General features: G+C 40.4%; 2 protein-coding genes and 1 non-coding gene across 3 annotated transcripts; all 3 read right to left on the bottom strand.

The window, feature by feature from the left end:
- Positions 1-2480: 2480 nt before the first annotated feature.
- trnai-aau (transfer RNA isoleucine (anticodon AAU)) lies at positions 2481-2554 on the bottom strand. Its single transcript has one exon. It is a non-coding gene; the product is annotated as a tRNA-Ile (tRNA).
- Positions 2555-3946: 1392 nt separating this feature from the next.
- On the bottom strand, positions 3947-15409 carry cops8 (COP9 signalosome subunit 8). The gene is made up of 7 exons (XM_026145009.2): positions 15253-15409; positions 14527-14597; positions 14331-14379; positions 12806-12938; positions 5382-5489; positions 5202-5264; positions 3947-4513 (listed from the first exon to the last, which is right to left on the bottom strand). Exons 1-7 carry the CDS (start codon positions 15322-15324, stop codon positions 4434-4436), a joined length of 576 nt encoding a protein of 191 aa, XP_026000794.1. The 5' UTR covers positions 15325-15409; the 3' UTR covers positions 3947-4433.
- On the bottom strand, positions 9729-11705 carry trim63b (tripartite motif containing 63b). Its single transcript, XM_075410355.2, has one exon. The coding sequence runs from the start codon at positions 11123-11125 to the stop codon at positions 10076-10078; it is 1050 nt and encodes a 349-aa protein (XP_075266470.1). The 5' UTR covers positions 11126-11705; the 3' UTR covers positions 9729-10075.
- Positions 15410-15678: the final 269 nt, after the last annotated feature.

Below are 15678 nucleotides of genomic sequence, written 5' to 3'. Positions count from 1 at the left end.
TGTGTCTGAACTCTTTTTGGCAGCTTTCTTGTAACATCTTTAAATAGCCTTCAAAAATACTTCTCTAGGTTTCTTTCGTCTTTAAAAAAAAAAATGTTTCTGTCTTTTCTTCTCTCCTTCATCAAGACGATCTCACACTGTTTTGATAATATTGAAGTCGGTGCTCTGGGTAGTCCAGTCCATGTTTGATCACGTTCCGTTGGCTTTTACCTTTTCTCCCTGTTTCGCTGCAAAGGTTTCTTGACAGTCACCCTTTCATTGAAACAATTTCTTATGCCGTGTTTGTGAACTTCCGATGGATCAATGTCCAGGTGCTGTGTTGTATATTTTTCTGTTTCCTTTTGACACAGCTAGCTCTTTCAAAATCACCTAGATGGTGCAAAAATACTATTTTTATGTCTGTCAAACTGTTTTATCTTTGCAATTTTCCATATATTCAACCAAAGAAATGCCAGTAAAGACACAACGCTGGTTCATCCTTTGTTGCCTTTTTATCCCCGCATTTTTCATTGAACAGTGTTAAATTGTGTATTAAAAAATGCCATTGCTTTGAAAATGGTTGTGTACAAGAAGTGGACTTAAAAAGAGTGAAAAAGCATCCTGTGTGCAAAGACAGACTTGCTCACAACCACTGTGAATGTTGTAGAAATCCTCACCAAGTCATTCACAGAATCCTTTTCGCTGGGTTGAAAAGTCTGTTGTGTCCACAAATGTTCCTCCTCTAAGTTGATAAGGTCAGTAAGTACAGTAGTGCCTGAGTGTGCGGGAATTATTGTCATAAAAAAAGCCACAGCCAGTGAAATTGCTGCTGTGCTACTACTGCACTGGCACATGTCACATTCTAATACTGACAGTCCAAATTTTCTCTCCATACTGAAGTTCAGGTTTTGGTGTACACCTACCATGACGAGTTAACTGCTGTAGCTGCAGTGTAGTGACATTATTATTTACTTAAAACCTAAAAAAAAAAAAATCAAATTCAAAGCTGGCTTCATCTGACAAACAGAGCCTCATCTCAAGGGAGTCCTGCTCAGCCTTCAGATTGTGAGAGTGCAAAACTGTGTTTCACCACATATTCACCGTGGCATTCAGAGGGTTGCTGTTTCATGTGGTCCATTTTACAGTCAGTGAGAAATGAGAAGAGCAGAGAATGGCCGAAACCATTAAACAAATTGCTTTCATTAAAATGACAATTGAAGTTTGAGAAAACATATGAGGCCTGGCTTCCCTTCCCACGAGTGCTACCACTTACTACAGTAACAATATGTAGACAAATTAAAGTGTCTTACTTTATATTATGACTGCGAAGATTTCTGAGAAAAAGAAGCTGAAGTCTGAGGGGGATAATTGAAAGTGTATGACTTTCCATTCACTTTCAGTCCATAGATCACCTCATCTAAAAATAAGTTACCAGTGCTTGTAGAATCTTCCTACATGAGAGCTCTGTGTCAAAAATGGATCAGTTGAAGGTAGGTGAGAACACTGAGGTCAAATTTATTATTGTAATGCAGATAGCAGATATGAGGCCATGTATACCACATGGCATTATGCATGTGTCAGTAATCTGAACCAGCACGAGGTATAAACGTTGACCCATGGTAGTAATTAGCACAGAGCCAATTCTGGAAACACAGTGTGACCTTGTGCCCTTACTTCAAAGCACTGGCATCACTGTGTATCATATGAACCTAGAGAATTGTGTTCTGCATACATCAGATTACTCTGTGTTAATAGTCAGAGTTTTTAAAAGTTATTCAGTGAAACTCTGTTTTTTGACATCTTTAAAAAGATGGAAAAAAAACAAAGTCTTGGGCTGCGTTGTCCCTGAAAGTATAAACCTGGCAGGTTGGGAGGCAAAATTTACCCTGCATGAAATAAAATAAAATACACACATGATGTGGGTGGAGTCACCTTACAAGAATGGTTATTTCCATTTAACAAGTGTTCCAGAAACAAATGGTTTGAAATGTTTTCTAAGTTAGTTAAAAGCCAGAGGGTCTTGGCTAGAAGCATTACATAGCTTCACAGTGCTGAAATCCTGGATCATGTGGCCATCTCTTTGCTTCTTGCTCACAACAATAACAGCCATTTTATTTTTTGCTTTTGATACTTGTTTAAAATGTATTTACCTTTAAAAGACGGGATATTAATGTTACGGCAACCGAAAACACCCCAGCTCCATTAAATACAATATCATTTAAAAAAAAAAGCGCAGAGAGGTACACAAACAAATTAAACATTACAAGGAGCCTGACAACTAAGTGTAAATATATAACTTAAACTTAATATATAACTTAAAAACGTAACCCTAATTATTAAAACTCGTAAATACAGGCATTTTCGTCTCAAAGACTGGTGTCCTTGTAACAGTTAACCTGAAAAAACAAAACAAACTTTGTTTGAACTGCATGTCGATGAAATCATACACAACGTGGAAAACTCACGACGCGTCACATATTCAATTACCAATAGGAGAACCTTGGCCCGTACGGGGATCGAACCCGCGACCTTGGCGTTATTAGCACCACGCTCTAACCAACTGAGCTAACCGGCCACGCTGCAATGCACATTCACGGTGGTTCCGCGGGTGTTAGTTTGTTTTCTGTACAGTGAGCACTATACGAATTATTCTTGGCTGCTTCCTCTCGTGACAGTTTCCTTGGCCCGTATGGGCAGTGCTAACTCTGCTGCCAGCTGAATCCTGCACAAACAGTGAGAATAACCCAAAACTCCAAACCCTGGATTTCACATGAGCCAGTGTTTCCTTAATTCACAGATGTCGAACTCCAGGCCTAGAGGGTTGTTTTCCTGCAGGTTTTAGATGTGTGCTTGATCCAACACAGCTGATTTAAATAGCTAAATTACCTCCTCAACATATCTTGAAGTTCTCCAGAGGCCTGGTAATGAACTAATCATTTGATGGAGGTGTGATGACCCAGTGTGATATCGAAAACCTGCAGGACACCGGCCCTCGAGTTTGACCCCTCAGTCACTAAACTTCCAGTCAGCTTAATACTACATTAATTATTGATATAAATCGAATTAAGCACTCTTTACTTAGTTTAGGCAGTTTATGCACAATAGTTTGCTGGACACACATCTGTGTGTATATCCTTATGGTCCATTACCTTTTAGTGTTTGTGTTGACTAAACCTGGTGGATACTGTCATGCTGGTTCAGTGCCAGTCCCTGAGAAGTATCTTTAAGTTCACAGTTCCCTTTACATGCTGCAAATCTGTAGACCGAGACAGACTTAAAAGGACACACAGCAGCAAATGTAAACAGACGGGCAATTTTCATGCTTGCAGTCGTGTCCAATGTGGCATTTTCAAAACAAAGCAAACCATGCCATGAAATAAATGAGATCCTTGCAACCACAAAAGTGCAAGGAATGGCCCCGATGTCCAGGATTTCACACTAAATCACATCAAATGGCTGCCTCTCCCTTCCAGTGCCAGCTACAATAAAAGCTGAAATGACTACAAAGTAAAGGAGAAGTGCACATTTCAAATTATGCCTCAAAACAGAACAGAGGCCTTATACAGGCTTTTATTTTGCAGCAGTGAGGAACAGATGGCAGCCAGATATGACATCACAGAATAAAAATGTCCGTGAGCTCTCTGATGTTAATTAGAAAGCATCACTTTAGAAGTTTATTATATTTAGCAGAGATGTTAAAAAATGTTTGTGTGTTTAAAGTTTTGCCTTCCACCGCCAGGATTAAACTGCAACTCGTTTCATTTTCCAGAACAATTTATGTGATTTTGGGGTATAAATATCCATTTGCTCCAATATCAACTTACCTGGTGGTCCATAATCATACATAAATACAGGGCTGCTTCCTCATATTGGGCCACAGAAGACAACAAACTTTCATATACAGTGAATGTTGACTCTGAAATACAACACCAATTACAGACAAAACTCAGAAGAACAGTACGAGAAATATAGAAACAGCAAAATATTTATTCACCAGTCAAAACATAAAATTTCAAAATGAGGTCTCCGTACGGTGATGCATGCATGCCAAGACTCCTGTTACCCGATGACATTTATATCAAGGCCAACTTTAAATGCTAAAACAGAAGGAGTGGACTGTACAAGCTGGTTTGTGTATTTCTGCTGGGAGGAAAGAATTAGTTGGTGACGGGAAAATGAAGCTTCCTTTGAAAAACGGCCAAATCTAGACATCAGGTGGGTTCGCGAAGAGCATAAAAATGTACAACATCACAGTCTGAAATTTTCAACACATCAAGAGCAGAGGGTTTATTAGTCGCTGAACATAAATAGCTATGTCCCAGAGAAATCATGCAAGATGATGGGGGGTGGGGTGGGTGTACGTCTCAACCAGGGCTGCAGGAAGGATGAAGAGTCTTGTATTCTCCCTCAGTACCGAGCGGGTGAAAACGGGTGGCAGTGGCTGTGGTGGGTTATCAGTTCTCAAGAAAAGCCACGTAGTCAGTGAGTCTGGCCAACTGCTGCTCATTTGGAACCAACGAGACAGGGGGAAGATCTGTTGAAGGAGAGAGACACGGAGGAGGAGAAGTTGAGTCAGAGGGAGATTCCTCTTGTGCCAAATGCTATCGATCTTCTTACATCCTTTCAGTTTTAGCTCTTTAGCCCACATGCTCGGACTCTGAAGCTCAGCTCATTCGAGTTAGACCTACTGTTCACATCTAGAAGTGAGCTCAAGACTATTCCTCACCTGTTAAACAACAACTACCTGCCAGGCCAGCACAATTTTTTTACATCCATCTTAAATAGAATCGTTTCTGGTGTGAGATCAACAACTAAAAGAGCCAATAAAAACTAAGGAAGAAAGTTGGGGGATTCATGTGGGTGGGTTGGTTGGTTGCATGCATGTGTGCAGCAGATGCTTCAGTCATGCAGTAAGTTCTGATGATTACAGATAAGACAGATGTCCCCTGGTATGTCCACATAAATCAACAAACCCGTGGATTAGGCCTTGACGCTTTGAATCGCGGACATGTGACCGTGATAAAATTTGGGCTATATGGACGATAATCACATACTTCAAGAATTTCAAGGAAAAACAATGTCAGCATGACCCAAGTCCTAAATCTGTGCTCACAGCATTTTTATGTGTCTAATAAAATCCCCGGGGAGGAGAAGCCTGGGAGTTGGATGCTCCTTTTGGGTACATCCTGGTCACAGTTTAACAGAGCAACACTGCCACCTACCTGGTTTTTTGGGCATCACCATTCTGGTGTTGGCGTCTGCCTGCCAGCCTTGGCTCACCACACCTTTGAAGTGAGGGGAAAAAAGAAAAAAAAAATTCTTAATAACTTTGTATAAAGTAATGTGATAAAATTGAGAGCAAGATTACTGACTGATTAAAAAAAAAGCAGATATAACATTACCCTTCACTGCCTCTTCCACAGAGTAGCCCACAAAGGCAGCAAAATCCTCCGCTGCGATGGAAGTGTACGCCTGGGCCACAAGGCTGTACGCCCGCTGCCGTGTGCTCTCTGTGAAGACATATGAGATAGGTGCATATGGAGTGCATATGAGCTAAATCTAGGCTCTGGTTCTATTTAAAGTGCACAGCAAACAGGGCAACTTGCTGGGAGCTTCCAGGCACGAGGAGAGTATGATGTTACAGCATTTTAACATGATATTTAAGCAACATGTCTCATGTAAACAGCACTTCTAATGAGCAACAGCACAGGAGGTCACATGCTGAGACGAACAATTCTTCAGGAGTGATTTATTATATTCTAAGGAACAAAGCTCTGAGAACCAGAAACACATCAGATTATAATGAACCACTGAACAGACTGTTCATCTCATAACGTACAAAGCACAAATAATCTATATTCACAGGCTGTTTTAAATTACATATGAAACATGTACTTAAAAAGTATTCTGAATAGATCTTTCCCTCTGAGCACAACTTTATTATATTTAAAAAGCCATGTACAGTTTTACCTTCATGCTATGAAACCTGCCAGAATTGCAGACTGTCAAAATACATTAAGGAAAATTATTCTGACCCAAAAGGAACTGTGGCTGGACGATGAGGCTAGTATGAAAATGTGTGTGTGGTGGTGGTGGTGGGGGGGGGGGGGGGCTTGTATAATTTGTTTTCACAAGCTAGCAATCATTCATGAATCACACTTTAGAGTTTTTTCCCCCCTTTGAATGATCAGAAGCCTGCAGACCAGGACCACCCGACACAGGAACAGTTTCTTTCCCCTCACCATCTCCCTTCTTAACAGTTGACCTGTCACACTGCTCCCACTGCCAGACTGCAGCTGCACCTTGTGTACATTTTGTAGTATTCATTCCACCTCATTCATTTCTGTATTTTATGTATATAAGTTTAGATCCGTTATTTATAGTTGGTTTACACAGCTTTGTGTATGTATGTGTAATGTGTATATATAGACACGTGTGTGTGTGTGTGTGTGTTTTACATCACTGTGCTTGAGAGCCACCATCTACCGGAACCAAATTCCCTGTATGTGTCTGCACATATACTTGGCCAATAAACACGATTCTGATTCTGATCAGAAACATATTAAACATTTATGGTACCAAAGCTTTTTTCTTCTCGTGGACATTAAACTGGTGCAGTTTATTTCAACTATGATATATCCCATTAAAATGTTGCTCAAAACTGGTTACAGGGCTGGACAGAAACATTTTCTCCTTAGACCATGACCCTTAGTGTGGGTGTAAAATTGATTTGGCTCCAGTTTTTAAACAGAACTTAATGTGTTTTTTATTTTTCCCTCAACTCTGGAGAGGTCATGTGGATCTCTTTGGTACTCATGCAGTTAAAATCCTGGACCAGTAAGCGGATTAAAAAAAAAAAAGCTCCAAATTTCAACCCACACCTTTGCACTCTGAAGGTCTGTAACTCTGGAAATATTTTGCATGGGTTGAATGAAAAAAGTAAAGCTGATGTACACAAAATCTGATGATTTTTGCAGGTCACTTGGGATCACTCACTGATTTTTCCATGGATTGAGGGGGAACATTGTTTTTGTCTTCTATTATTTTTACATGATTTATCACTGCCTTTGGTCCTTAATAGTGAAATCTGGTTATCAAACTATTTCCATTTTGAATATGCAATGCAATAAATTCAAGCCCAATCATTATTGCATTTTCAGGCAATAATTTGTGTTCTTCCACTGACTTTAACACTTTAAGGTAATTGATTAGTTTTATAGATATTCAGAGGCTTTGTTCTGCTATGGTCAGCTGCACTCATGTAGCGTGCATCACTGATCTCATCCCTGGGGCATCACTTAATACTGAAATGTCAATGCTGGAGAGGATTTTCCATCTTTTGTACTGTCTCACTTATGCCATAACCCAGATCTGTCACTCCCAACATGCATTCACGCATTACTGATGATGCATACATCATCAGTAATGCGTTTTCCCAACTTCATGTTTTAAGTATGAGACGTATCATCCTAATAAAACTGAACAGCTGCATCATGGCTTTAGTCTTAGTTTCAACATTGTTACATCCTGAGTAAATGTCAAGTAAGGGTATTTGTTTCTCTGTCCATCTGCAAGATTACACAACGCCCCCTGGACCAAATTTCAGAGAATGTGGTGGGAAAGGAACTTAACAAATTCTGATTTCTTTAAAACTAGACAGTGCACTGGCCTTGGAAGAAGCTCTTTGTTTCTCACTCTGCTGACTTTGCAGATTTTTAACCTTTCTTGTGGTAATTGTATGTGTTTGGCAAGTCACTTCATCCCAGCCCAAACAAACACACAATGACACGCAGCTCTAACAGGAACTGCTCTGGGAAAATCAAACAAAGCTAGTCTTAACAAAAAAATTGTCTTTAATTCATCATACCATCTGGGTTTGCTTTAAGTGAAATCTTGCATTTGTTGTTCAGGAAACTTTGACTTGAGCTAAAATGAATTCCACAATCAAGTACACTTAATTAAAGATCTGTTAAATGAAGCATGCTTAAGCCGAATCACAAATAAGCTCACACCACAGACCCGTTGAAGACTTTATCAGCAGGCTCTGGCTTCAGCTTCCAAACTGCCCTGTTTATCTAGCCTGACTTGACGTGCTGTGGAGATTACTGTAGGAGTGACAGGGCCTCAAAAACAACATACGCTGGCAGGTATTCGCTGCTGCTACAGCAGCTATCACGCAAGTGCCTTGGGGTTATGGCCTTTGGTGTTTTATAGCCTAGCAACGGGTTGTGTGTATACCAACAATCATCCTCCTGTCTGCTGCAGCCGTTAGCAGCAGTAACAATAACAAGTGGGATGAGAAAAGACAGCTGTGTAGGGGAAGGCCGGAGATTGTCAAGAGCGCGTTCCCATTGTGATGTCCAACGAGCTTCCTGTCCTAAATGTTACTGCTCTTATGGAAAAGAGGCAAAAAGAAGCTGAACACATGTCTTGGAAAATATGTCAACACCGTTTACGCAACAGCTGCGCTTGAGTTTTAACCAAAGTCATGACTGTAGGTGGCGTTTCAGCATGGGGGGGGGGGGGATGATCTGTGGGTCCAGCTCTAGGGAAGTTTGACCATTATATACACCAATTTGTTTCTTCCATTAATTTATTAAAAAAATAAAAAAAATCTTTATTTATGTAAAGGAAGAGTGCTTGAAGAATGGTGTGATTCTACTGATTGAGATCAGTGTGTGTTTGGGTTTGTGTGTGGTGGGGACCATTAAATATATCCAAAAGATTCAGGGGACCTGAACAAATAATTCATAATCATATTCTGGCGAGGTGTTCTGTCTCACTAAAATGTTACAGAAGCTTATTCTAAATAATTCTTTTCCTGAACCTTAAAAAACAAACTGTAACTGTGACTCGAATAAAGACAAAGTTTTTGTAGACAAACTAAACTGCACTGAAAACAAAAGCTTAGCCAAAAACAAACTAAAAAAAATATGTTGGACTATAAAAACTGACTGGGTGTCCTCTGTGTCGTCCCTGAAATGGAGGCCTGAGATCAAATAGCCACAATCCTTATTTATTTAAATACTGTTCTGATTCAAACAACCTCTTAAATCAAGAAATCCAAATGAAACCCATTTTGTTGTGCATCACTATGCTAAAAACTCCTATTAAAAAGAGACACAGCTTATAAAACTGCTTCTTGTGTTGGAACAACTTTCTGGCAGCTGACCATCTGTAAATTCAAATGCTCCTGACCCAACAAGGCCGATCATCTCAAGGGGTTTTTTTCTGTAACCCAGCCTCAGGGAAGATGTATATTTTTACCATGGTCTCTTGGCCGCTAGAGAATGACTTGTGTGGCAACTGGACAGGCCTTTCTTAGCATGCCCCTCTGACACTTCAGAGTTGGGTTGTGGGTGCTGAGTAAGACATCAGTGAGTGGGAGGATGGGAGTTTTATGCAGGAGAAACGGGACCTGGCTTGTCCTTCCCTGTCAGTCTATTCCAGGGTGAGCTATCACCTCTCACCATCTCACCTCTTAAAAATAGCCCCCACTTTTCACCAGCAAAGGCAAAGCAGACAGGACATGGCAAGGGGCTTTATTTTTAAATACAGTCCACTGCCAAGTAAGAGCAGCAACAGACTGGGAACCATTTGGATGGAAGCACTCCAAAAGTCTGTAGCACCAAAATAATCCTAAGTCATGTAGGGTTTTTTTTTTCCTTTTAAGCCCCATTTATTTAATATAAATAAATCAATATTTTAAGTTGGGCTTACATTGAGCTAAAAATAAAGAACATTGCTGCTTCAATTCATGCAGGTTTATTACCAGTAACAACAGACTTGGTGATTACATCGAGGTCAGTTGATCACCAATTCCACAAAAAAAGTGAGAAAGGAAATCTAAAATAACAACTATTCCTAAATACTACCTGTTTCTACATTTAACAGACTTAGAGGTACAAAAGTATAAAAAGAACTTAAGAAAAAAAGAATGAATATGACACTGAAATTAGATATTGCACTGACAGGGCAAACAGTTTCAGCCCACATCCTCTTTCACCTCCTTAATATTTCAGTCCTCAAGACAAACACTGCCCTATTTCAAAACACCTTCAAGAGTACTTAAGTTCAAAACAACTTCCAATTCTCATCATTCCTCCTCTTCTTCCTCCTCTTCCTCTGCATCCTCAAATTCATCATCATCTCCAACCACTCCAAAGTCCATTTTTCCAAGGACTCTTTCAACACGCTCCGTTGATATAGTGAAGTGGTCCATCTTCTCAAAGCCTGGCTCGGGCCTTTCTTCCCCCAGTGAGGCTTTGGCTGCATCTTTGGTCTGTGTGATAAGGCCCTTCGAAGCCAACAGGAACTCAGCAGCTCCGCTCTGCTCCAATGCCCTCACAGCCGAATCAGTCAGCTCTGAGCTGGCCTGCAGTCGCTCACCGTAACGCTGAGCCAGTGCCCGCAGAGCTGCCACCTTTTCATCTTGCTCTTTCCCAATCTGCTCAAGTAAAATGCCCTTACGCTCTTCTAGGATAGCATATAGCAGATCAAACCGCTCAGAGAGGCCCTGCTTGGCACGCTGAGCGTTTTCCTGTACAGCACGGCAGGCGTCTTCCATCTGATTAAGCAGAGACTGCAGGCGACCATTGCTGGTCACCAGCGTATCGATAGCATTACTCAGTTCACCCTTCTGGGTCTCATAAACAGTTGTTAGAGGGGCCACCTCACAGTCCTTATGCTGGCCAAACACTTTGCACATGGAGCAGGTGGGTGTTTGGCAGGTCACACAGTAGATGTTGATTTTCTCATCCTCATGTTCCTGGCACTTTGGCTCTTTGGACTCTTTAGGCTTCAGGTTGGTTTCTGTCTTTCCACTGCCACTTAGTTCTTGCTGCTGCTTGTAGATGTCAATGATATTTTCCACTAACAGGTTTCGCTGAAGCCCGTGCACACCATGGCGGTCGAGCACAACCTCAAACCGGCAGGTAGGGCAGCGAAAGACGCCACCAGAAAAGCGGTACGGGTTGCGCGAGTCATAGAGGTCACTGGCACAGCTACGGCACAGGTTGTGCTGGCAAGGCAGGATGACCACAGGCTTCGTGAACATGTCCAGGCAGATGGGGCAGCTCAGCTGCTTCTCAAGGCTATCCATGGGGCTGGGGGGCCGAACTACAGATCCTGTCCTCTGGATGTCCATTTCGTAAGTTTTATGCGTACACCTAGACTAGGAAGTCTTATGTTCTCACAAGGAGAAAGCTAAAAGCTGAGTCGCTGAAAGAGAGTACAGCGTCTAAGAACTTCTCCTGTTGGTGTGCCGTACTTGAAATGCTGATATCTATTCTGGTTGAGAGCTAGCGGCTCTGTCCTTTATACTGCACACTCACAGCTGGTGACACCCGATCCTTTCCACCAGGCATTCCTACCCGCTTGCTAGCCTAGGATCTTTTCACCGAAACTCCCCCTCCTACCCATTGCAGCATGTGTCACATGCCCCAGTGGGCGCAGAGTCCCCTCTAACAGTGACCCAAGTGGCCAACTGAGTACAGACAAACAGGGTCCATGTGACCGGCTCAGAGGAGCTCGACCTGAGAAAGAGGGCTCAGTATTATTGGTAAACAAGTCTGTGTCAAGATCCTGTGACTTGGCTGTTTTTCCATTTGATTTCTTTTCATTTATCTGCTCAATGTGCCAATTTATGTAACCGGTTCTGTTTAGTAAATGGAGTGACTGTACAGAAAAGCAATTTTCATACGTTTTAAATTAAACTAACCGGTAAAAGCAAATGGCTGAGGATCAATTATGTTTATTAAACTACCACGGACACAACATTTAAGCCTCTTTTTTCTAAATGATAATTTACCTGCTAGTCTCTTTCTTTTGCAATGCTTATTCTTCAGCACTGGAACCTGATGAGTTTAATAATAAAATCCACAATTTAGTGAGACTGTTAAATTAAATTTAAGGTAAGATGATAATATATTTTATTACTTTTTAGGTTCTCAATATATTTAATGTCTTCGTTTTGTGGCTTTGATTTAAACAGATTTATTAAAAATATTCAGATTAATTTATACGTTTGGAAATGTATTCTTTTAACACATTGATGGAAAAAATATATATTATGCAATATTCTAATTAGTGTGAGCTGTATGATGGTCATGAATACACTCAGTACATTAAGTGCCTGGAAGTACAGTCAGATTGCAAAAAAATGTAATCTTGAATAAATGCTGCAGTTCTTGACTGTTGCACATTTTTTGTTAATGTTTATTCACACATCTACTAAGCAGTTATGACCAGTGGTTGCTTAACTGTGCTATGACATACTGTTCTGAGCATTAATATCTGATCAACACACAGTGTCATAAACATAAGTGAGAAGCTATTCTTAAACTGTTGCACAATGTAATTGACACATGATACAAATGCAGCTAGAACTGTGACCATCAGATGATATAACTTTATGACCTGATGTTTCCTTTGAAGTTGAGAAGGTGATCTGAAAAACAGAAAAATATGTAGGTACGCAACCACCTTCTTAATATGCAAGTATCTTGTTGTGGTTATTTGATGTACCCTTCATGACCATGAGGGTTTCTGTTTATTTTCCCATTGCTTTGTTGCCTCATAGCCCTGACTGGGTTCAGCTGTTGCCCCCTGCTGGCAGTTATTCTAAATGATTTATGAAACTTTTTTAAAATATTGAACTCACTTAAACCTGCTGAAAGAACATGTTGCCTTAGTTCCTAGTTTCAACAGAGCCAAATTTATATATCAGATAAAGAATATTTGGAAGCATAATTAATCTGAAGAGTGTAATAACAGGTCAACGTGAGGCACGAGAAGTCAACTAGTGTTCTTAACATTTTTTGGTTACCTCTAAGGGCCTCCATGACATGAAGAATATTCTCCGACCACTGATAAGCAGCAATGGCTGTGTAGATCCCTGGAAAGTCTCTCTGCCAAATACGCTGGCCCACTGCCCATATAGCTGCTAATTCAGGATTTGCCTGCAGGAAACAAGTGAGAAGCATTTCAAACACAATCAGAATGCAACACTTGACCAGGTAGTGGCTTTAATGCTACTGTGAAGAACATTCACAGCCCAATATATATGTAACACTGTTGGATCACAATGGTTCCATCATCCTTAAATTGTCTTTTCTTGGACTTGGCAAGAAGTCATGACTTGATTGGCAGTACCATAATTCCATTTATTTCATAGTGCTCTCTTGGTTGTCTAAGCAGGTCCAAAAAGTTTTCCTGTGGGGCAAATTGATCTGCCAGGACTTAAGATCATTTTGCAATACAAGTGAAAATGCCAATTACATATGTTTTTAGTTACTTACATTTAAAGTTGAGCAATTTTTCTAGAAACATGGAACTGGTTGTGTCAGGGTGGTATGCCCTTAATATTAAATGTGATGCAGGCACCACAATGGCAAAAGGGTGATGAAAAACACAGACCATACATTTCTAACTTCTAATTTGAAGCTAGAATATAATTCCTTATTATCATATTGTTCTGAAAGCTCCATGAAAAGCCTCCAGTTGATCCAAAGCAAACAGGGACTAGAAAAAGAAATCTTTATTAGCCTCTCACCATTGGCTCCTTGTGCCATCCCTTAGTGATGCTATGATGGATCTGGCTGCTCAGTCATTAAAGGACTTCTCCAATCCATGAGTTTGTCTTTACTCATTAAATCAACCAGTCACATGACATTAACTTAGTGCATTCACACAAGACGAGACAAAGACAAAATGCTATTCAAATTGAGTATTTGAATGACGAAGAATGGTAATACAAGACACTTTGAATGGTTGGTGGTGTCAGATGGGCTGGTCTGAGTATTTAGGAAACTTCTGATCTGCTGGGATTTTTCATCTAGGATTTACACTGTATTTTCAGAAAAAAGGAAAAATCAAATGAGTGCCACTTCTTGTTGATGACAGAGTTTAGAGGAGAATGGTCAAACTGTTTCGAACTGATAGGAAGGCTAATCAAATGGGCTCCACAGTCATCATATCTTAAGCAAGTACAGCGTTTAGAGAGGTTTCAGAATAGGAGATTTATGTCAGAGATAAGCACCCAACAAATCTGCACCAACTGTGTGATGACATCATGTCAACATGGACCAAAACCTCTAAAACCAGCACCTCGTTGAATCTATGAATGCACAAAGAATTAAGGCAGCTCTGAGGGCAAAAGAGGGCTCATCCAGTACTAGCAAAGTGCACCTTACAAAGTGTCTAGTAACTGTGTACATGACAGTATGAGTAGGTTTGAAAAATGTAATAAAACCAACATTGGATTTTAAAGTAAACAGCATTTACTGTTCACATTTACATGCTCAAATGTTATTTTTTTTTAGCAATGTTTACACATGTTTTAACAAGCTTACCGATTTTATTGCTTGGGGAATCCTCTTCCACAGATACCTGCCATTATTCCTGTTAGGAAAACACACAACACATTCATAATATAGATACAGGCAGTAAAAAGGGTCTCATCAACTAAATCAGCTACCTGCAATCTGAGACCCAAATATAGATTTAAATGTATTTCTTTTTATAAATACATAGAGATCAGAGACTTACATGTCATTATTAAGTAAATAGAGCGCCAGCAGCTGAGCGTAGACCTGAGGTGTTGCAATGCCCCCTGGAGCCTGTTACAAAGAAATGCAGGTGTGCGATTAAACATTGGAACTAAAACAAGCGGAAAACTGAACAAATGTTACTTCTCAGAGAAAACGGGTTATTATTATTGTCTTATTATTGTCATAATAAAGAAAAAATAATAGTCGCTGATGTTCACCCAGCCAACAGCAAGCGTCCAGTTAATAGTTTTAGCTCCTGCTAACATTACAGTACTAGTCTCGCTCATTTATTCTTATACTATAAACTGTCAGTCCGTAGGCTGCATGCAGATAGACAGACAGACTGTCAACACAGATAAGACTTAAAGGTTCTTAAATCAAACACATGACCTGCAGATATGTTCCAATTTAACGGAGAGATTATGATCGCTAACTTCCTACTATCTGCTGACAAGTAAAGGCAAAGGTAAAGCAAAGAGCAGTCCAACATGAACACGTTGCTACAGCCTATATCTCATTTTTAACATGAGAATGTTTCGCCTACGAGAAAACGTGTTTGATAAGTTAATTTCACAGAGCTTTAAGGTAGGCTACACACAGGCTAGGTTTCGTAGCCAGTAAGGTAGCCTAATATATCTAAAAACCGCAGCGTTCCCATCCTGCTTTCAAAGCCACAAAATCTCTGCGACCTTCCTGTTCATATTTAAGATCACAAAGTCCTTACCTCAAGCTCTTGGGCTTCACACTGCTCTAATAGTTTATCAAAATTTTCCTCCATAATCACAGCAGTAGGCATGATGATGCCTAGCTGTTGCACCGGAAACTTCTGCTTCTACTTCTTCTTCTTTGGTGTCTTCGCCGTATTATTACGAGTCCGACGTCGGGTGTGTGATCACCCGCGTCCTCTGCTGGCCAAAACGCAAACTACAGTGAATCCTGGGTTGTGCGAAATCCTCTAAATAAACCCTAGACAAAGTGAACTAAGGTGTAGGTTTATTAGGTTATGTTGTGGTGATCCTCGGGTTGAGGGATGGGTGTTCATACTAGAGTGTAAAATTAAAACTAATGGAAGATGGACAAGAAAAGTTCAAAGCCATCATGTCTTCAGCTTAGAAAAAAGAGAAAGGAAGAGGAGGAGAAACGAGCACAA

Source organism: Astatotilapia calliptera, chromosome 16, assembly GCF_964374335.1.
Source record: "Astatotilapia calliptera chromosome 16, fAstCal68.1, whole genome shotgun sequence".
NCBI classification, from domain to species: Eukaryota; Metazoa; Chordata; class Actinopteri; order Cichliformes; family Cichlidae; genus Astatotilapia; species Astatotilapia calliptera.
This window is presented reverse-complemented; position numbering and strand designations above follow the sequence as displayed.

Coding starts and splice junctions, on each gene's coding strand:
- trim63b (XM_075410355.2), bottom strand. CDS start 11,125: ATGGACATCCAGAGGACAGGATCTGTAGTTCGGCCCCCCAGCCCCATG.
- cops8 (XM_026145009.2), bottom strand. CDS start 15,324: ATGCCTACTGCTGTGATTATGGAGGAAAATTTTGATAAACTATTAGAG. Junction 14,380..14,526: donor TATTTACTTAATAATGACAT/GTAAGTCTCTGA, acceptor TTTTCCTAACAG/GAATAATGGCAGGTATCTGT. Junction 5,490..12,805: donor TGTCATGGAGGCCCTTAGAG/GTAACCAAAAAA, acceptor ATGTCTTCACAG/AGAGCACACGGCAGCGGGCG.